Source organism: Eucalyptus grandis, chromosome 4 (assembly GCF_016545825.1).
Source record: "Eucalyptus grandis isolate ANBG69807.140 chromosome 4, ASM1654582v1, whole genome shotgun sequence".
Taxonomy (NCBI): Eukaryota; Viridiplantae; Streptophyta; class Magnoliopsida; order Myrtales; family Myrtaceae; genus Eucalyptus; species Eucalyptus grandis.
The window spans coordinates 25,683,727-25,705,471 of NC_052615.1; the positions used below are offsets into that span (position 1 = coordinate 25,683,727).

The 21,745-nt window shown below is 38.1% G+C and overlaps 2 protein-coding genes and 1 long non-coding RNA gene across 3 annotated transcripts; 1 reads left to right on the forward strand and 2 right to left on the reverse strand.

The window, feature by feature from the left end:
* Positions 1 to 607: 607 nt before the first annotated feature.
* LOC104442898 (ankyrin repeat-containing protein NPR4) lies at positions 608 to 3,118 on the reverse strand. Its single transcript, XM_039310836.1, has 3 exons — positions 3,053 to 3,118; positions 2,602 to 3,007; positions 608 to 1,014 (listed from the first exon to the last, which is right to left on the reverse strand). Exons 1-3 carry the CDS (start codon positions 3,116 to 3,118, stop codon positions 608 to 610), a joined length of 879 nt encoding a protein of 292 aa, XP_039166770.1.
* Positions 3,119 to 15,898: 12,780 nt separating this feature from the next.
* Positions 15,899 to 16,197, forward strand: LOC120292690. The gene is made up of 2 exons (XR_005550292.1): positions 15,899 to 15,961; positions 16,101 to 16,197. It is a non-coding gene; the product is annotated as an uncharacterized LOC120292690 (long non-coding RNA).
* A 927-nt stretch (positions 16,198 to 17,124) lies between these two features.
* On the reverse strand, positions 17,125 to 19,701 carry LOC120286311 (protein ACCELERATED CELL DEATH 6-like). The gene is made up of 2 exons (XM_039310837.1): positions 19,519 to 19,701; positions 17,125 to 17,808 (listed from the first exon to the last, which is right to left on the reverse strand). The coding sequence occupies exons 1-2, from the start codon at positions 19,699 to 19,701 to the stop codon at positions 17,125 to 17,127; spliced, it is 867 nt and encodes a 288-aa protein (XP_039166771.1).
* Between the last annotated feature and the right edge of the window lie 2,044 nt (positions 19,702 to 21,745).

The following is a 21,745-nucleotide window of genomic DNA, read 5'->3' on the forward strand; positions in this document are numbered from 1 at the left end:
CTTAAGCAATTTTTTCAATAGTCTAAAAAATTTCACATATTCTTTGTCGCTAAATAATTTTTGTGTAAACATCAAATCATAGATTTATTTGTATTTTGAAAAAAAAAAATACATATGCCCCTATACATTTTCGTTAATAATAAATGAAAACATTATGTACCAACTCATATATAAAAAAGAACCAAAAAGCTTCAAACCACGAATTTAGATATACTGACTATTATATCAAATAACATTTAAATTAGTAAGCTCTGGAAATTGATTCTGATGTCTCGGCAGAATCAATTCCCGTAGCTTACTCAAGAAAAAAAAAGTCAATTCATCAAAATTAATTCCCGTAGCTTACTAATTTAAAGGTTATTGTTGCAGGGGATAAAAAAATCCGTTATATTTTTTGTCTAATTAATGTAATAGTTGGAGTGCTCATTAATGTTCAGTGAAGTGGGCGGATATGAAGCTTTGGGATAATGTGGCTCAACCACAAAGTTTAATTCTACCCAGCGGCCTTACTAAATATTGTTAGATATGTAGTATGAAATCCCTTCACACGGTGCCCCTTTTTCAAATGTGGGTCACACTCACTAGAGCAATCTCTGCTACAATTTGTCTACAAAGTGGACGCAAAAATGTCAAGGGCGGTCTTGTGATCCTTGTTTGTGGCAAAACAATTCACCCTCTTATCTCTTGCAAGTGTGGGCACGATGATAAGGTATTCTTTGTGAAGCATGGCCAAATGCAAAGCCGTGTTTCCATTAGTGTCTTGTTGGTCAATAACATCCTCTAGGTTTGGCGTCCTTAGTATGTGCTTGACTACCTTTGCTCGTCCACCGATGACAGCTGAATGAAGAGCCGTTCGCTCTTTGTTGTTTATCATGTCATAAGCATCGGGACAAGATGTAAGAAGCTCTTTAATGATATTGACATGGCCACGGAATGCTGCAATGTGAAGAGCTGATTCCCCCTCTTTGTCTAAGTCGTATACCACAGAAGTATCATGTTGCAAAAGCCGTCGAACTGCTTTGACATTGCCAAAGCAAGCAGCATAATGAAGAGGAGTCCACCCGATGTCGTCAACTTCTCTCGATCACTTCTGGTCTTTTCTCTAGGATTTTCTCCCAACCTTTGCAAAAGCAATACGAATATTTCATGATTTAGACTGTTTTAGCATTTTGTCATAGATATATAACATTGTATTTCATCCTATTTAACTTTCCCATTTTTCTCTGTAATAGGAGGAATATGTCATGGTTATTCTGAAATTTCTCTAGCGATCTTGTGTAACACATGTAGAACCTAACAACCTTCAATAAAGCATAATGTAGGAACTTGTAAAATTTTTCATTTTGATTAGTGAATTCGTCAAAAATTCATAAATTTGATTGAGAAGAAGCTTCTTTTCTATTCAGCAAGGCATCTGCTCTGTCAAGACTAGAATAAAAGACTAAGGTTTTTTACTCTGATGCCAATCATTTTACAGGAATATCGTGCCCAACTCAATTTTATAAAAAATTAAATTAACGGCACCTTTTACGTTTTCCAATTGTAAAGTTATTGCACCCCTGTTTTTTCAAGTCATCATAATTTTCTCCTGGGCGTTAAAAATTTTTCCATTGATTTTTTTGGAAATATAATGCAATGCGCCCTATCATCAATTGTACAATGAAGGAAAAGAAAGAAAAAGACGGAAAAGAAGAATACCCCCAAAAAAAGAAAAAAAAAAGAGGCGAACTGGATGAGAGAGAAAAGGGAAGATGTTGGGGTATGATGGTGATGGTGGTTGATGATGGTGCCTGGGGAACAAGATGCAGAAAAATTCTGTCTTAATAACAAAGAGTTTTTTTTTTCCCAATGGGTTGAACACGTAATCCCAAATGGCAAATGCAGTTTGTTCCATGGGAAATTCTGTCTTATGATACTACTGCGTGCAAACTCTAATCTTCTTCTTTTGGACAGCAAACTAAGAGAAGACGAACGAGTTGGAACTTATTTAATTGTCAATGAACAAAACAATAAAGAGAATGTAAAGGGAATAACAACTCGAATATTTTCAAAATATAATTCTCACGCATAAGTGGTCAAGAGGCACGTCCGTGGGAAAAGCATGACCTTTCACCATTATGAAAGTAATAACAAATAAATAATGGCTGTGGTTTTTCCACTCTTTTTCCTTCCTTTTCTTTCCTGGTGGGTATTATCACAATCTTTTATTTCCTGGGCTGTCAAATGTTCTGCCCCTCCAGAAAAATGGAGTACAAAGGGACGCTAAAGGCGTGGAAAGATATGAAAAAGGAAAGTGGAATCCTCGAGGAAAGAAAAGAAAGAAAGAAGAAAAGGGAACCGTATTTAACCATATATAAAATAAATAAATAAGAGATTAATGCGTGGTCAAAATATTGTGATAAGGAGTGTATAAACCAAAAGAATGGAAAAAAGTGTGGCCCATCAGTAAATTTTTTTTATTATTATATTTATAGGATACTCCTGTAGATGAGGGCCATCACTAGTACCTCCAGCAATCTCACTAAGGAGAAGCCTTGCATTAGAGAGAGAACATCGGTTGAAATTTATGATTCACTAGGTTTATGATCTTGTGATACTTACTTGATAGTGAGTAGTGCACTGCGGCATGCAGAGCTGTCAATCCCTTAGGGCCTCTATGAAAGCATGGCGACGAGGAAGCATGTAAAATTGGCTCAATAATATCCGAAAGTCTTTGATGTGCTGCGAGATAAAGTGGGTGCTCACCAACAGCATTACCAATATCACATAGTTGAGGATCTTCTTCAATCAGCAACTTCACAACCGACTCGTGACCTCCTCTTAGTGCATAGTGTAGTGAGGTATCCTTGTTATTATTTGGTCTCCTAAGTAGCTCTTTGCATGCATCAAGTTGATCTAGTGATTTTGCCAAATCTGTGAAGACTCGAACTGCATGGTCATTTCCCACTTTAGCAGCAACATGTAAAGGAGTGTCCTTTGTAGTTACCTTGCCATAGAAGGGACGATCCTGATTGATGTCGTAGAATATCTCGAATGAAATCTACCTGCTTGCCTTGAGCCGCAACGTGAAGAATGTTATTCCCCTTTGGCGTTGTTTGGTGGAAAAGATCCTCTCCATTTTCCGAAATTGTTGTCATCAGGGAACGATAGTCTCTTGACTTTGCTGCTTTATATACTTTAGGATGCATACTCAGTCTCTCTTTCATTCTTGGGACACGTAGTAGTGGCAAGTGAACGTATCAATATAAGTAATAAGTTCAAATAGAAGGAATTTCTTTGAGTTTTCTAAGAGGAGTGATGTCAAATGAGGAGATGTTGAAGAGGAAATATGAGCTTCCCAGGAGTACTAGAAATGAGATATTTATACGCATATGGTGGTTCTTCAATTGTTCCTATTAAATCAAAATAAGTTTATCAGGTTTAGAAAATAGTTTCCAAAAAGTCTAATTAGTATACGTTTTGGACTTCCTATTTTACACACACAATGACAAGTGGGGCAACTCTTGTTTGAAGGAAGGAGGACAAGTACAAACGAAAAGTAATAATGATAAATAAATTATATAAGCATGAAATCGAGTTAACAGGACTACTTTCCACTTTTCATTAAAATCAGGACCATCATACATACATAATTCAAAAAAATTCTTCTAGAAGAATCGAATCTGATTGAACTTATTTATTAAAGTAATGGCATTCGTGGGCCCACTTGTAGCTGTAGTCTTTTTCTTTTTTTACTATTTTTGACCGACAAGCCCTTTGTTCTTTTCAGTCTTCATGGTCATTGTTCTTCGTGAGTCATATGCATTCTCACCATGCTACATGATGGAAGATTTACATATGTAAACTTTTACGGTGCACGAACATAGGTAAAAATTAGTTGATGCCCAATTTGAGGATCAACTCTGCTTCTATGATCCATTGGCAAAACTTGGATCGCATAAACGTTTTTTTTTTTCTATTATAATGTTTGCATAATATACCATAACGGATAGAAATCTAAAAAAGTTTATAATAGTTCAATGCCTGTCTATCATATTTACTATGTGGAAGAGAGACGTGACAAAAGCTAAAAAAAAAAAAAATTAAAAAGAGAGAGAGAGAGAGGGCAAGGCTAAAGGTGTTTTGCATTGTTGGTTGGGGCTAAAAAAAAATGCTTTTGAAAGCTTAAAAAATGAAAGTTAGAGTGGCCATCACTTACCTAAAAACATGGGCTTTAGATGTTGCAATGGTCAGCTCTTCATAATTATCTTGTGCCCTTCTATGTTGTACTCCAGTAATTCTTCGGTAACATAACCAACATACTGTATTAATTGAGTGTATTGACAACACAGTTAGCTCTATAAGTGGCGAATGGATAAAAGATAATGTTGTAATCTATGTATTCTTATTGCTGTCTTTGTCTTGTTGCCGGTTACCTAGGGTCTGCATGGTAACCTTCCCCAGCCCAAGAATTTCTATTATTCTCTTCCCGAACAAAAAAAGAATAGAAACTTTGTTTGATAATGGCAACTTAGTTTTTGTTCCGGGGAACAAAAAGTTAGCCCGGAATGGTTTTGGAATAGAAATGAGAAGTAAAAAAGTTGCTTCTTGTTCCTGGGAACAAGTTTAAGAAATAAGTGAATTTTTTTTTTCTTTTATTCTTCTCTTGCTAACGGCCATTGACCGCTGTTGACCGCCGCCGCCGCCGCCCCGCCGCGCAGCCGGCGGCCGCCGTCGACCGTCGCCGCCGGTCGCCGCCGTCGGTCGCCGAGGCCAACCGACCACCATTGCCGTCGCCACCGGTCGCCACGCCGGGAGGCCGGCCGACCGCCCGCCGCCGCCGGTCGCCGGAGGCCGTACCGCCCGACGACGCCGCTACCGCGACGTTGCCGCCGGTTGACCGCCGCCGCCGACTACCGCCGTCAATCGCCGCCGCCACGCCCGCCGGCCGTCGTCGACCGCCGGACGCCGGCCGGAGGCCGACCGATCGCGCCACCGCCACCGCCGCCGTCGCCCGTAGACCGACGACCGTCCACCGCCGGTCGCCGAAGGCCGACCGACCACCGCCGCCGTCGCCACCGATCGTCGCCGCCGGCTGGAGGCCGACCGTCGTCCCCACCGCCGCCGGCCGACCGTTCTTTGCCGCGCCCTGGTTCGGAGGCCGACCGACCGCCGCCGAGGCCGCCGCCGCCGATCGCCGCCGGACGCCGCCGCCGCACGCATTTCTATTCTTTTTCTATTTCTAGAGTAAAGTTACCAAACGGGTTTTTTTACAGAGAAATTGTTCCCAAGAATAGAAATAGAAAAGAACTATTTCTGAAAAAAAATTGTTCCCCAGCCAAGAAATGTTCTCATGCGCACCCCTAGTTTCTCATGTTCATGGTTAGAGTTATCTATCTACCATCATTGCAACTTACCTGCCTATCTCACTGAACACCATGATTGGTCGAGGCATTGTTAAATTTTGTGATGGAGGATCTCTGCTGAGAAAAAAGTTCTACATAGAGTGAATTACACAGTTTTTTGTTATTGAGGCAAAAACATGAACAGATTCATTACAAAGAGTTGGTAGATTTTATTCATCTTTTTCCTTTCACAGGTCTTGTCATATTTTTTTATTGTACTACCGACCAACTTTTTCAGATAATGCACAGAAGCTCTCTTTCTTGTTTGTTGTTTCTTTAAAGATGTTGAAGCATAGAACTTTGAGTCTACAAAGAAAATGTGAGTCCTCATTGTAGAATGACACTTTGTTAAGCCATGCCACCATGGTGTACATTTCTGCAACTACTAGATTGATCCTAGAAGTAATACTTGATTGTAGTAGTGGGCCTTTTAACAGCAATCTCTTTCTATAACATTGTACCGGTGCTGGTAATGCTATGGGCCTAGACTAAGAATCTTGACTACGTTGGCATAAACTCATCTAAGCTACTTCAATCTCTCATCGTTTTTCATGCATGATATGGAGGGAAGAGTATATAGAGAGAAGAGGAACAACATCTTGACCAAAGTTTAAAGAGAAATTATTGATTGGAATGATTTCCATGGTGTAAAAGATTAACTTCCTCATAGGGGAATTTCAGGTTTTAAGGATGGTGCAATAAACTGTCGATCACAAGCCTTCTGATGTTTACCTTACATCCCTGTATTTCAAAGGGCAGTACTTTGCTGCGGTAACTCCCCATCTCCAACCAGCTTGCTAGATATTCTGGAGAACTTTGGATGGAACTCGGTATTTATCTCATGTTTCCATCTTTACTAGTCGGAAATTTTAATGATTCATGTCAAATATTTTCCTACATTGCAGACATGAAACAACATAATGTCCCAAATTAAACCAATTGCATAGCTTGCTAAGTTCTTTCTTGCTACAGCCGTACCTAATAAAATTGATAGATCTACTGACCTACCTTCTTAATATTGTGGTCCTTTTTGCTGTTATTGGCAAAGGAATAAAGTAACATACTTTATACTCATTCGCTTGAATTGAAATTTAATTTCACTTGATGAAAGGAAGTGTGGATGATAAAGAGAAAGGGGGTTGTGATAAGAAAGCATCATGTCATGTCACATTTAGAATTTTTTACGGAAAGTGAAAAATTAATGGTCCCACAGAAAAGAAAACCCATTCTCTTCTTTTTCAAATAATGACACTTCAGTCCAAGTAAATACATTTAAAAAGAAAAGTAAACGAGGATGAAAGAAAAGAATAAAGCTATGTATGCTTTCCATTTGTGTAATCTTTTTAGGGATATGTGCAACACAAGTCCTAAAATTTACAATGAAAGTGCAATTGAGTCTTAAAACTTACAAAAAGTGCAATCAAGTCCTAAAAATTGTCAAATTGGTTCAATTGAATCCGAAATTTAACACCATTAGATTTACTAATAGAAAATGCTGACGTGGCACTAACGTCATATTTTAAATGAATTTCTATTTTTCACCTGGCTTTTTTAAATTATTTTTATTCAAATTTTTTAAAAATTAGATTTAAAAACAAAATTTTATTTTTTACTGTTTAAAAAAAAAAAAATTGGCATCCGCGGGCATTTCCGCCACAACCTGTTGCCCATTGCCGGAGGGGCCAAAGCAACGATCATTTTGGAGGGGGCGGTGACGGTCGTCGGCCCACAGGCGAGGTCGGGCAAGGCCTTGCCGGCCCTGGCGAGGCTCGACCACCCTCGCCAGGTCTGGCGAGGACGCCCAGATCTGGGCATGCCGGCCCTCACGGGGGGCCGGCCCTTGCCCTCCCTACAGGAGGCCTCATTGGCTCTCGCCTGGGGTTGGTGATGCTCGCCTAAATCTGGGCATTTCGATTCAACTCCGTCGCACTTCTAACGTCGTGCCCCAATGCTGTCTAGATCTGAGTGAGTGGGTTCCAAAGGGCAGGGGTTCCGTCGCCGTCGCTGCACCGGACTGCTATCAAGTCGTGCCGCCATAGCCCCGACACCATCCCTAGCAAACCAGCTATGACCCTTTGCGGTGCTGGGTTGCTACCGTTCCTCAATGTCATACCGCTGGCCCCTTAACGCCATCATTGCACCGGACTACCGTCGTTGCCTATCCGCCACCGACGACTCCACCCGATCCAATGTTGGGGACGCCTAGATCTGGGCGAGCATTGCCGACCCAGTGAGGGCGGCGAGGCCTCACCAAGGCAAGCAATGGTCACCAGGCCCTCGTGAGGGCCGGCGAGGCCTCGCCTAGGTGAGGGCAAGCCACCCCACCTAGGTCGTCGGCCACTCCGGCGATGGGCGGCAGTGGAAGCACCACCGGTGCCTTTTTTTTTTTTTTTGCACAGTTTTGTTTTTTGAAATAAATTTAGCTTTTCCTTTTCTGTTTTTAAATCTAATTTGAACAAGAATAAAAATAATGTTAAAAGCCACGTGTATAATAAAAAAGCATTTAAAATGCCATGTCAGCGCCACATCAGTGTTTTCTGTTACTAAGTTTGATGGTGTCAACTTTAGGACTCAATTGAACAAATTTAACAAGTTTTAGGACTTGAATGTATTTTTTGTAAGTGTTAGGACTCAATTGCACTTTCCTTATAAGTTTTAGGACTTGTGTTGCACATATCCCTTTTTTTTTTTTTAATGATAAGTGGACAATAAAGGAGGTTTGTTTCCATGCTTCCTTTACTAGCTATATGACACTAACTACTGATCTGAACAATTTCAAAACCTTTGTGTCATTCAAATACCAAGTAGTAAGTCATTCTCCTAAATTCTTTGATTCTTATCACTCAATTCATTAGAAATCTAAAACGTACTCTCAAGAGTACTTTTTGTTAACTATTCTAACTGACATGGCCTTTTTCTCTGTTTGTGGAATAGATGAAGAACTTCAAATCACTAGCAGATATCCACATCGAAAACTTTTTAAATCTTGATGACAAATGAGTTTAAAGTTTTAGAGCACCTTAGCAATAGTACCTTGGAACGTAGTTTCCAGTGTCTTCAGCTGTCAATGCTTGAAAATTCAAATTGACAATATTATATTATATAAACTCCAATGTGACTTGTCAACCAAATGAAATAAGCGATTACACCTCTAAACGACGTTCATGTAGAGATTGTTTGCCCCAAATAAAGGAATTGGGGCAAAATTCAATGTGCTCTTGAAAATCCCTAGCCCTCATTCCTCAAATTAGGGCAAAATCTTCTTATCGAAATTTCCTGTCAAATCTTGCTCTAAGAAGAACAAAGTTGGGAAACGTTCAAAACTTGTCCACGATACGATTTTACTACAAGGCCAGGTACGAATAAAAGTTCTATTAAACAATCCATCTAAGATGAATGGTTGGAATTTATTGTGGGACACAATTAAGCAATTGTTTTTGTATTGATATGACACTCAAATAATCACTCAAAAGTTTTAGCCCTAAATTAAGCACCGAAAGTTATGATATTTTTACTGTCATTTTTCCCCACCAATCCTCTATGAAATAGAAACTAATAAGCACTGGTAAAGTATTTAAGTTAGATCGAGATAAGATGTCCTTGTGGTTTAGAAAGCATGCATTTTGAAAGGTTTCATTCTTTTGATAATTATTTCATGTGCTTAAATTCCAAAATTAATAATTCACTTGAGAACTTGCGCGGGCATAGATATATGCAAAACCAAGGAATTGGACTATTTTTAACGTCTATCCACTTAACACATTTATTCAAATTAATTTTCATCTCATAAAAATCCACAACACATTTTTTGAAGCTAATTTTTGTCTCTCAAAAAATCCCAGAATTGCTAACTTGACTGAAATTTACCCCAACATTAGATCCAAAACTGCTAAAGGATGTTATATTTGGGTCAAGCTACCGATTTGGGGTAAATATGTTATGAGAAATCAGTTCGAGAGATGAAAATATAGTATGGGAAAAATATGTTATAAAGTGTTAATTTGAAATTTTTAATGGTTTTCAATCTATTTTAATTGCATCTTGTATGGTGAACCAAGACATAGAACAGAATTGAAACATTTTTCTAAGCTATATATACGAATAAATAGGTAAACAAATACTAAGCAAATCGACAAATTATTAAGAAAAAAGAACAGAAGAAAAATTGCTCTGGAAGAGAAGCTCTTCGTTCGAGAAGCTTCCGGATTCCTCCCCCCACCTCCGTTGGACGTCGCCTACCTTCTCCAGCCGTCGGACGGTACTCGCCTACTCAGCCGTCGTCGATCGTCAGTCCCTCAGCGTGCTTCTTTGGAATTTCTTTAGTTCTGTCGTCCTCATCCGCCAGCAATCGCCATCGTTTACCATTGCCGTCCATCGACTAACGCAAGTACTGAAGGAGAACTAGAATAGAAGGCACCGCGGGAAATCACTCGGCCAAAATCGACCATTAATCGCGACCAAGAATTCCTCATCGACAAGGTAATCTCTCTTCCCTACTATACTCTGTTTTTGACGAATAAAAGTTACCGAAATGGCATGTTCTAGATTAGGATAGAATCGGTTCAAATTCGTATTCATATTGACGACTTCGTACTTGGACTCCTTTTTTTGAACCTGATCTCTAATCTGAAATCACAGCACTTAAGTTTTGCTTCTCCGTCGAATGCATACGACCGGTTCGATAAAATGACTTCTTAGTGTATCTGTGAGTTTTGTTAAGAAAAGCCAGAAGAACAAAAGCGAGGAAAAAGAGGCTTCTCAACTAATGCTATCATCGATACCAGGAAGAACAGGGGAAGCTAAGAACAGAGGAAACAAGACATACAAGAGTGATAAAGAGAAAACATATGTAGAAGAGGAACGAGAATATGTACATGATGCTAAGAAGAATGAGAAGAAAACCGGTTGTGAAAACTCTGTATAATGCTGCGAGTCTTGAATAGTCTCGGCAGTTAGTCTAGAATAGTTCAGTTCTGGAAGTTAGTCAACATTTGCTTCAATTAGTTACTTTTTCTTCAACTGAATCAATACCTGTAAAACAGTTTTTCAGAGTTAGTCCTTGTATATAAAAGGATAACTCTCGATTGAATAGATCATTAAGGAAAAACAGAATAGAAAGGAAGTTCTTCATCTCAAGATCTCTCTACAGATTCTTCATCCTATTTTTCTTCTCTGCGCATAAACTTCTTCATGGTATCGAGCAGCTGCATCCTGAAGAAATCATCTTGATGCTGAACAAAATAGAGAGATCTGCACCAGATCAAAGTTAGATTCAAAGCTTCTTTGATCTCTGAAGATATCGGTAATCGTCCAACAAGATCTGTAAGTTGGTATTCTTCATCCACATCTAAATCTTCATCAGCAATATTCTCATTGCATCTTACTGCAAATCAGTAGAATTTGTGTCGCAACTAAAGTTGATCGGAGATCAGGAAGAATAGAATGGCAGCAAGAAGTTTGAGATATCCATTTCCTATTCATGTAAATATCTCGAATTTCGTTACCATCAAATTAGCTGAGGATAATTTCCTCCTGTGGCAAGCTCAATTCTATAGGTTCTTAAGAAGACAAGATCTATTCGGTTTTGTGAATGGGGAAATTTCACCACCTGCAAAGACAGTACAGGTTGAAGAAGGAGGTCAAGTGTTTGAGATCTCTAATCCTGATTATAATGATTGGATAAAAACTAATCAACTTGTATCCTCTTGGATTAGTGGTGCAATATCAGAAAATATACTCAGCTTGATAATTGGGTTAAACACTGCTTATGAAGTTTGGCAAGCTCTGTTAAATCGGTTCACACAAAAATCAGTAGCTAAGGAGTTCGAGTTAAGAGGGAAATTGCAAGCTTGCCAGAAACGTGAACAAACATTATCAGCATATCTTAGGGAATACAAGTCAATATGTGATCAATTGAATGCCATAGGAAACCGGTGGATGAAATCACAAAACTATTTGGAATGCAGGGAAGGCTTGGGATCGAGTACGAAAGTTTCAAAACTACAATCTATTGCTTGAAGCCCCAACTAGAATATGATTAAGTAATCTCACACTTGTAAAGATTCGAAGCCAGGTTATAGACTTATTCTTTAAATCAGTTCAGACCTAACCTAGCTTACTATGGCCAGAGGAAAACTGAAGCTATACATAACGAAGAGGCGACGGAGAATATATACAACCAAATGCTATTCTTAGAGGATCAAGAATAAGTAATCGTGGAGGAAGAGGTTATGGAAGAGGAAGAACATATAATGCCGGATATAGAAACTTTGGTTATCTGGAAGAAATATGAGTTACGGGAATAATAACTCGAACTATGAACAAGAAAATCAGCAGTTCAAACAAATCAATACCTCCTCGGCTTGGGTCTGTTCAAGGGTTTAGACCATACAATGTATCAGCACAAAGGTATTCTGATATTAGGTCATATCCTGCACCAAATTCAATTCTCCACAAAAAGGTACAAGTAGAGAAACTAGCAAAACACACTCGACTTGAGTGTCAAATCTGTAAGAGGCCTGGTCATGATGCTTTACATTGTTGGTATCGGTTTGATAACTCCTATCAAGTTGAGGATATACCAACAGCCCTAGCAGCACTACACATCGAGGAGGCAAATGATCAAGAATGGTATCGGACACCGGAGCAACAGCTCATATCACCTCCAATGCTGGTATACTTCATAGTCTTTCTAAAAATAACAATGCTAAAACAGTTATGATAGGCAATGGTCTGTGTTTACCTGTCAAATACATTGGTAATGCAATATTGAATGTTGCAATTACTGCCTTGCCTCTAAATGATGTGCTGATTGTTCCTGAGATTAAGAAAAATCTTCTATCAGTGTCAAAATTCACTAATGATTACCCATGTTCCTTTATTTTTGACAAAACTGGTGTGTATCTCAAGGACAGCACAACCAACACAACCATGAAGCTAGGAAGGAAGGTTAGAGGGTTATACAAAGTAGACCCTTATGCTGCAGAAGCTTATTTCACACAAAGACAAAGAATTGTTGCAGAGAGTATCTGGCATCAACGTCTGGCTCATACAAATAGAGTATCTTGAAGCAATTGAAGGCTCAAAATTTGATTCAGCATAACAAAGAAACACAATCTGTATGTAGAAGTTGCCAAATAGCTAAGAGTACTGCTCTACCTTTTCCATTGTCGAATTTTACAGCTACAAAACCTCTACAACAGATTCACTTTGTGATATCCCGGGGACCTTCTCCAGTTAAATCTTTTCAGAGTTTCAAGTACTATGTCATTTTTGTTGACAATTTCTCTCGGTTTAGTTGGATATACCCATTAAAGTTGAAGTCAGATTTCTATAGTATTTTTCTCATGTTTCAAAAATTAGTAGAAAATCAGCATAACTGTAAGATCAAGACCTTTCAGTGTGATGGTGGAGGAGAATTTATCAGCCAAAAATTCAGAACCCACTTACAGAACTGTGGCATTCAACAGCATATCTCCTGTCCATATACACCTGAGCAGAATGGGATACCTAAAAGGAAGCATCGGCATATAGTTGAACTTGGTCTGGCTATGCTATACCATGCAAAAATTCCACTGAAATTTTGGGTAGATGCATTTGTAACAGCTAACTATATTGTTAACATTCTCCCTACTCAAAAACTACAGATGCAGTCTCCTTTCAGCAAATTATATCAGCATAACCCAAGATATGACCATCTCAGAAACTTTGGCTGTGCTTGCTATCCTTGTCTTCGACCGTATGCACAGAATAAGCTTGATCCACGGTCACTAACCTGTGTCTTTCTTGGATACAGTGATCACTATAAGGGATATCGATGCCTTCTCCCTACTACTGGTCATGTCTACATTAGCCGGCATGTAGTGTTTGATGAAACATTTTTCCCATTCTCTCAGAAATTAGCAACAGTCTATCCTCCCTATACACACTTATATAAATTGTGGACAGAAGAAGAGCAGTTCCTAGCTTCCTCTACTACAAATCACACAACTCATTCAACTTCTCAGTATACAGATTGGGAACAAGAAGCCATAGTGAATCACACAAATGGAGTAATCTCACCTGAATGCACAGAACAAGCAGTTTCTATCTCACCAGCTGAAGTTACTATGGAACAAGTATCCACCACTACTCAAGATAGTCCACAACAAGTTGAAGTACCTGTTTCCATAATTGAGATATCAGATTAATCAAACGGAACAACACACTTCAAATAATCAGACAGATTCTCAAGGTACATTACCTACTCACCCTATGAAGACTAGGTCTAAGTCTGGCATTATTAAGACCAATCCTCGGTATGCATGTCTTGCTATATATGAAGTACCTCCTGAGCCAAAAACAATCAAAACAACATTAGCACATAAGGGTTGGTATAAAGCAATGACAGAAGAAATGGATGCACTTTATCATAATAAAACTTGGGAATTAATCCCTCGAACTGATCAAATGAATATAATCGGCTGTAAGTGGGTATTTAAAACGAAACTTGCAGCTGATGGTAGTCTTGATAGACTTAAAGCTCGACTGGTTGCTAAGGGGTTTCATTAGGAAGAAGGCATTGACTTTATAGAAACCTTTAGTCCAGTCATTAAGCATGTTACAATTCGCATAGTTCTATCAGTAGCCATGATGAAACACTAGCCAATTCATCAACTAGATGTCAAAAATGCATTCTTACATGGTACATTGAATGAGGTAGTCTACATGGAGCAGCCTCCTAGTTTTCAAGATCCCAAGAAACCTCATCATGTATGTCTTCTCAAGAAGTCTCTCTATGGACTTCGACAAGCTCCTCGAGCCTGGTTTGACAAGTTCAGCAACTTTCTGCTTGAATATGGGTTCTTTTGCAGCTCAACTGACCCATCCTTATTCATCTATCATACTGATATAGACACCGTTCTTTTACTACTATATGTTGATGACATTATACTGACTGGAAGCTCCTCTCAGTCTCTTTCCAACCTTATTCATTCTCTAAGTCTTCAGTTCTATATGAAAGACCTTGGACCATTACATTACTTTCTTGGCATTGAAGTTAAAAATACCTTCGATCATCTATTTCTGTGCCACACTAAATATGCCAAGGATCTTCTTACTCGAGCTCATATGCTTGAGTGCAAACCAATCACCACTCCTGTATCATTGAAACCAACTGTTCTGATAAATGATTATGCTCTACTCTCCAATCCTGTCGAGTATCGAAGCTTAGTAGGTGGCCTTCAGTATCTGACTTTAACAAGACCTGACATTGCATATGCTACAAATCAACTATGTCAGAAATTATAGAAACCAGCTGTAGCAGACTTACATAAACTCAAGAGAGTTTTGAGGTATGTAAAAGGGACTCTAAGTCTTGGAGTCTTCATTCACTCTCGAAGCTCTCTTCACTTATATGGGTTCTCAGATTCAGACTGGGCAAGATGTGTTGAGACAAGAAGATCAACAACAGGTTTTTGTACATACCTTGGCTCCAATCTCATATCTTGGGCAGCAAAGAAACAATCCACAGTTAGTCGATCTTCTACAGAAGCCGAGTATCGTGCACTTGCTTCTGCATCTGCTGAACTTACCTAGATCAGCTTTGTTCTTCGTGATATAGGATGCTCATTGACTTGTCCAACACAGCTCTTCTGTGACAATAAATCCGCCATCTCTCTCACTATTAATCCTGTTCTTCATGCTCGGACCAAACATATTGAGATAGACTTTCATTTTGTCAGGGAAAAAGTCTCATCAGGGTCATTACAAGTGAAATATGTTCCAAGTAACTATCAAATTGCTGATATATTTACAAAACCCCTCTCTCATACTACACATTATCAGCTACGAATCAAATTAGGAATCGGGTTTTCACCCATTCCCAATTTGAGGGGGGCTGTTAAGAAAAGCCAGAAGAACAAAAGCGAGGAAAAAGAGGCTTCTCAGCTAATGCTATCAGCGATACCAGGAAGAACAGGGGAAGCTAAGAACAGAGGAAGCAAGACATACAAGAGTGATAAAGAGAAAACATATGTAGAAGAGGAAGGAGAATATGTACATGCTGCTAAGAAGAATGAGAAGAAAACCGGTTGTGAAAACTCTGTATAATGCTGCGAGTCTTGACTAGTCTCGGCAGTTAGTCTAGAATAGTTCAATTCTGGAAGTTAGTCAACGTTTGCTTCAGTTAGTTACTTTTTCTTCAACTGAATCAATACCTGTAAAACAGTGTTTCAGAGTTAGTCCTTGTATATAAAAGGATAACTCTCGATTGAATAGATCATTAAGGAAAAACAGAATAGAAAGGAAGTTCTTCATCTCAAGATCCCTCTACAGATTCTTCATCCTATTTTTCTTCTCTGCGCATAAACTTCTTCAAGTTTCTGTTAAATTCGAAGGCATACCAGTGGAGTTTGCATATTATTGATTGATCGGTTGGTCATTAAGCATGATTTAGTAGAATTTTACTCATCGACCCAGACTGACACACCTATTCCCGTTCTATTCCTATGTTTGTCTCTGTGGTGATGGATGGCAGTCGATGACGAGTAAACGGATTCGAGTTAATGGCTGGAGCGTTGATCCATTGAAGCATTCGGGTCAGTCTGTTTCTCCAATCTTATGTTCTGTCCATTTCCTTTACTGTTGCGATTGTGGGGTGTTGAGTCGATGGTGACAGAGGACGGCCGTAGTCACTGAATTGTACTGATTTAGGTGAATATCTGTTGATAATTTTAGTGTTTCAGCTCTTGAACTTCGACAAGAAATGGATCTGGGAATGGTGGACTCGGCGTCAAGGATGAACAACGATCATAAAACGAGAGGAGAACAACAACAACAAAAAAAGAAGAGAAAATAGGCCCTTTTCAATGGAAAATAAGTTCAATGTGGGCTTAGTATGTATTTGTCATGGGGATGGGTTTTGTGCGGTAATGTTCAGGAATGGGTTTAAGATATGATTGGGCTGAATCCGGTTCTAGCAAATTTGTATTGATATAAATGCATTGAAAATCCTAAAACTTACCATGAAAATATAATTTTTTTTTGGTAAGTACCATGAAAAATATAATTGAGTTCTAAAAATTTCAAAAAGTGTAATTAAGTCATGAAATTTATCATAAAGTATAATTAAGTCCTAAAACTTTCAAAAGAATAATCAAATTTATCTTTAGGGATGGACCTCTCAAGAAAAGATAGGTTTAGAGGTAATGAATTTGTTACGAAAGTAAAATCAAGTCTTAAAATTATTGTTATTGGCGTGAGTGCGGGATTGAATTTTTATAGGTTGATATGGCGATACATCTTTGGCCTCGTGTGCCTAAATATTTTTGGTGTTACTCACCGGATTGATTTGAAAGTTCTGAGACTACAGAGAAAGATGACATCACTACTTCTATGAAGGCCTATGAAGCTTTTGAAATAATTGCAAGCATCACCCATGACTCTTGCTCTTAATAGATGCAGAAAATGTTACTTCCTGCGGTTTTTGCGCATCTATGCCACGAAAGAGAGATGCATAGAAGTCGAACGCAAGTTCCAATTCAACAGCAAAGTCAACTATATGCTAGTAAACATCACATTCTTCAACAAACCTTCAGCGGAGTACAAACCAACAGTCGATAACGGCAAGTTTTAAATTTGGACAACTGACATAAAAGTGCTCGAACTTGAAGGCTGACAAAGCAAAAAGAAAATTTCCCGTGCACAAGGTCAACTTATTAGATTTCCTAGCGACCAGAATGGAGCCTCGGCGTCAGGGAAATCAAAAGATACGGTGTATCCCGCAATCAAGCAAGAACTTTCGTATATATCCTTTGCCAGACCTATGTAGCAACCACGCATGAGCCTCGTGGTCAGGTAAATCAGACAAGAAGCACACGGCAAAGAGAAGTCCATAGGTAACACAAACAGAGACTCCATCCTCGAAACTCTGGGGGAATCTCTCCGATGCCAGACTCAGCGCCACATGAAAGGCTACGAACAGCCCGTGCATAGCAATTATAATGCAACCTTCCACGGTCGGAATATATTTCGGCTTTTGACCATAGCTGTACGTTAAACTTACAAAATGTAAGAATATTGCCGAGACGGAGAAAATGAACGCCAAAGGGTTAGACGTCACAAAGGTTCTAAAAAATGGCCTGCCATTATGAACTGCCATTCCATCGTCATTATAACCTCCGGGAACTGTGAAGGCTGCGGTAAAGCTTACGGTGGCTATCAGCCCTGCCACTAGTAGTTGAGCATCCATAATGCCTCTTTCTGACAAAGTGAAATTATCTCTATTGGCAATCTTACTTCCTGTAGTTGTCAATATAGAGGGTTGACCTCGAGCAAATTGATTGTCTAATCTCTTCTTGCCATGTTCAACAAACCAGCCTTGAAAACCCGGGAGTCCATGAGATCCTTTCAACAGGTAATAAACTTTCGTAGCGTCGTAGCCAATCTAAAAAATGTACAGAATATATCAATTAACATGTGAAAGTTTTCCAATGAAATAATTCAAGAGCCTCAATTTACACACTCAAAATCCATATATAACAAATAGAACTCCTATCAATTATTAAAACGTCATGGAGAATTCATTCATATCATCTCTTTTAGATAAATAGAGTTTCCTAAAGTAAACATTCTAATTACAAGTGTGCTATCCCGGTCCTGATTTATTCTCCATTTTTCTTCTCTTTTTCCTTTCCTTTTCTTTCTTTTTACTCTTTATGGTATACCCTAAATTTAGAGAATTTCCATACTAAATGTTTGCCATGTTTTCAAGATAACTAAGATTTAGACAACTACTTTTGAACTAGTTGAAGACCCCTGTGTTGCTCGGATTTGAAACTTATTGAAAAATTTTGCTTAGATGATATGATATGATCATACAACGTAATAGTTACATATGTACATGTATCTATCAACTAATCAACAAAATTAACTAATATTCAAATTGCTTTGCTAAGTGATTTGTCATAAACTATACCTTCCTATTTGAATAATTTGTCACTGAATAATTTTAATAAAGCAAAATATTCAATCTTAAAATTGTTTTAAACAGCGTATATTTAATGCATTTAATTGTTGGATATTAATACAATTTTTTTTTCATGAAATCGGATTGTAAGTTGGGCTTTAATATGTGGGAATGAGTTAGATGGTTAAAAACTATAAGCATTAAATGGATTATAAAGACTTCTATTTTGAAGATTTTTGCAATAATAGCTACTGGTAAGATAATTATTATGCCTATAAAATTTCTATACGACAATGCAAATTCCTAGCTATGTTATAGACTGGAAATAAAAATTCGGATACAACTTTTCAACTACAAATTTTTGTTATTTTGCAATACTCATAAATATTGCCTAATTAATTTTTCCATTAGTCTATACATAATTCACTTTTTACTTCGTCAATAAGTCGTTTTTGTCCACACATCCAATTTATAGATAAATTAATATTTTTAAGAAGAAAAAGAAGAAGAAGAAGATATGACAATACACATTTAGTTAATGATAAAAAAAATACAATATATACCAACTCGTATCCAAAAAAAAAAAAACATAGAGACTTCAAATCATGAGTTTAGGTTTGTTGACTATTATATCAGATCACTTCTAAATTCATAAGCTATATGAATTGATGTTGATATAATGTTCCTTCAAATCATGAGTTTAGGTTTGTTGACTATTATATCAGATCACATTTAAATTCGTAAGCTATATGAATTGATGTTGATATTTTGTAGGAACGTTAATGATAAAGAAAGACTTTATTTTTGTCCAATTAAAAATAGTTCGTTTGCTAATTAATGTTAGGTGAGGTGGGAGGCCACGAAGCCTTGTGATAATGAGGCTCAACCACAAAGTTCAATTCTACCCAATTTTCTCATTCTTTATTGTAATTTATGAATTGTGAAATCACTTCACTCCGAGGCCCTTTTTCAAATGTGTGTCCAACTGATTTGGAACGAGAATTGAAAATATAGTTAATATGCTTAAACATTCGAATAAACAAAACAAAGTTGACGCAAAAAGACTTCAATTGGGTAGTTTGTTTGCACATGAAATGAGTATCACTCAGGCCACAGTTTCTAAATGATACTGAAGAAATTTCTCTAAAAGTGAACAAATCGAGCTCTATAATGTTCAAGCAAGCATACCTCCTTATAAGTATCAAAAATGTCAATTGCGGTCAAATGATCCTTATTTTTAGCCAAATGGTCCACCCTCTTGTCTTGTGCAAGTATGAATATGATGTTGTAACTTCTATGAAGTGCAGCCAAATGCAGAGCCGTGTTTCCATCGGTGTCTTGTTCGTTGATGAGATACTTCAGGTTTGGCATTCGTAGTATGTACTTAACTACATTCACTCGTCCACCGACAACAGCTGCATGAAGAGCCGTCTGCCCTTTGGTGTTTATTATGTCAAAAGCATCAAGACAGGATCTAACAAGCTCATCAATGACCTTGGCATGGCCTTGAAATGCTGCAAGGTGAAGAGCCGATTCCCCGCATTGTCTAAATCGTATGTCACAGAAGTATCATGTTGGAGGAGTACTCTAACTGCTTCAACTTTGCCCAAGTAAGCAACGTAATGAAGAGGAGTCCACCCCATATCATCTCTTTCTCTGATCGCTTCTGGTCTTTTCTCCATGATTTTCTCCCAAACTTTGCATATAAAATAGGAAAATGTTATGATTTAGTCTGTTTATAGCATCTAGACATAGATACTAAAACTGCGCTTCATCGTGTTAAGTTTTTCCCATTTTGTGTGTACTAGGAAGGACTATGTCATGGTAATTTGAAGTTTTTCTGGCGATCTTGTGTAACACTTGTAGAACCTGAATGCTTTCAATCTAGCATAATGCAGAAATTCATAAAGTTTATCAATTGAAAAGTGAAATTGTTAGAAATTCGTTAAGCAGTTTGAGAAGAAGTTTCTCATATTTTTGGCAAGGCATTTGCACTGTCAAGGCTAGAATAAAAGGCTAAAATTTACTCCAATGCCAATCATTTTATGGAAAATATCCTGTCCAACTCAACTTTATAAGAGGATTTAGATAATGAAAGAGGACTAGCACCTTCTACATTTTCAAAAGTAAAATCATTGCATCCCTTTCCTTTCAAGTCATCATAATTTACCCTCAAGGATTAAGAAATTTAGCATATATACCCTGATCCTTTGTATATATATTGCCACGTGCCTCATCATCACTTGCAAGCTGAAAATATTGGTATAGTTTAGGAAATAAAAGTAAGAGAACAAGATCTAGAAAAACGTGTAGAAAGAAATTAGCGTGTGCGAAATGCTATTACGAACATTGTAAATAGCAATTTTTCCGAATTGATGGATAATCTAAAATGGATACTATTTTTTTTTTTTTTTGGTCCGTGTTTCAAGAGAAGATGAATCGGTTGGACTTATTTTATAGTCGATAAGTAAAACAATAAAGAAAATGCAATGAGAATTACAACTCAAATCTTTCCAAAACATAACCCTCGTATATTACTAATCAAATAGCGTGTTCGACCTCTCCCCAAACTAAACATAATAATAAATAAATATGTTTTGGATTTGCTATCACTGGGCTTATTATCTTGTAATACTTACTGGTCAATGAGAGAGATTCCGGCATGCAAAGCTGTCAAACCCTTAGGGCCCTTATGTGAGGATGACCATGAGAAAACACCTAAAATCAGCTCAGTGGCATGAGAAAGTTCTTGATCTATTGCAAGATAAAGTGGAGACTCATTAGCAGCATTAATAATATCACACAGTTGAGAATCCTCTTCAATCAGCAACTGCACCACCAAATTATGGCCTCCTCTTATTGCATGGTGCAGCGCCGTATCCTTATGCAAATTCTACTTTCAAGTAGCTCTTTGCATGCATCAACTTGTCCGTTCTCAACAACCCAATGAAGTAATTTTGTGAAATCAGTGAAGACTCGAACCGCCGCAACTTCCCACTTTAGCAGCAAGATGCAGGGGAGTGTCTCCTTTGTCGTTAACTTGCCAACAAAGGGACGGTCTTGATGAACATTGAAGAAGACCTTCAATGAAATTTACTTGCCTGTATTGAGCCGCAACATGAAGAATGTTGTTCTCCTTTGGTGTTGTTTGGGGGAAAAGGTCCTCTCCATTTCCTGAAATTATTGTCTCCAAGGAATCAAAGTCTCCCGACTTTACAACCTCATACACTTTAGGATGCACTCTCACTGTCTCTCTACCTTTCTCAAGATATAGAGTAGTTGTGAGTGAACTTGTGTATATAAAGAATGGGGAAATTGTCCAAAAAGTCCTAAACCTATTGCATTATTACCAATTCAGTCCTAAACCTTTTAACTTTGCCAATTTAGTCCTAAACATTTTTACTTCTTGTTGATT

Excerpts from the sequence above, each read along its gene's own strand:
- LOC104442898 (XM_039310836.1), bottom strand. The coding sequence starts at position 3,118 with ATGGAGAGGATCTTTTCCACCAAACAACGCCAAAGGGGAATAACATTC. Across the intron at positions 3,008-3,052 it reads TCTTCACGTTGCGGCTCAAG|GATCGTCCCTTCTATGGCAA; the intron begins GCAAGCAGGTAG and ends GACATCAATCAG. Across the intron at positions 1,015-2,601 it reads AGTGCACTACTCACTATCAA|TTCGACGGCTTTTGCAACAT; the intron begins GTAAGTATCACA and ends ATGTCAAAGCAG.
- LOC120286311 (XM_039310837.1), bottom strand. The coding sequence starts at position 19,701 with ATGCCAAACCTGAAGTATCTCATCAACGAACAAGACACCGATGGAAAC. Across the intron at positions 17,809-19,518 it reads TTTTTGATACTTATAAGGAG|ATTGGCTACGACGCTACGAA; the intron begins GTATGCTTGCTT and ends TACATTTTTTAG.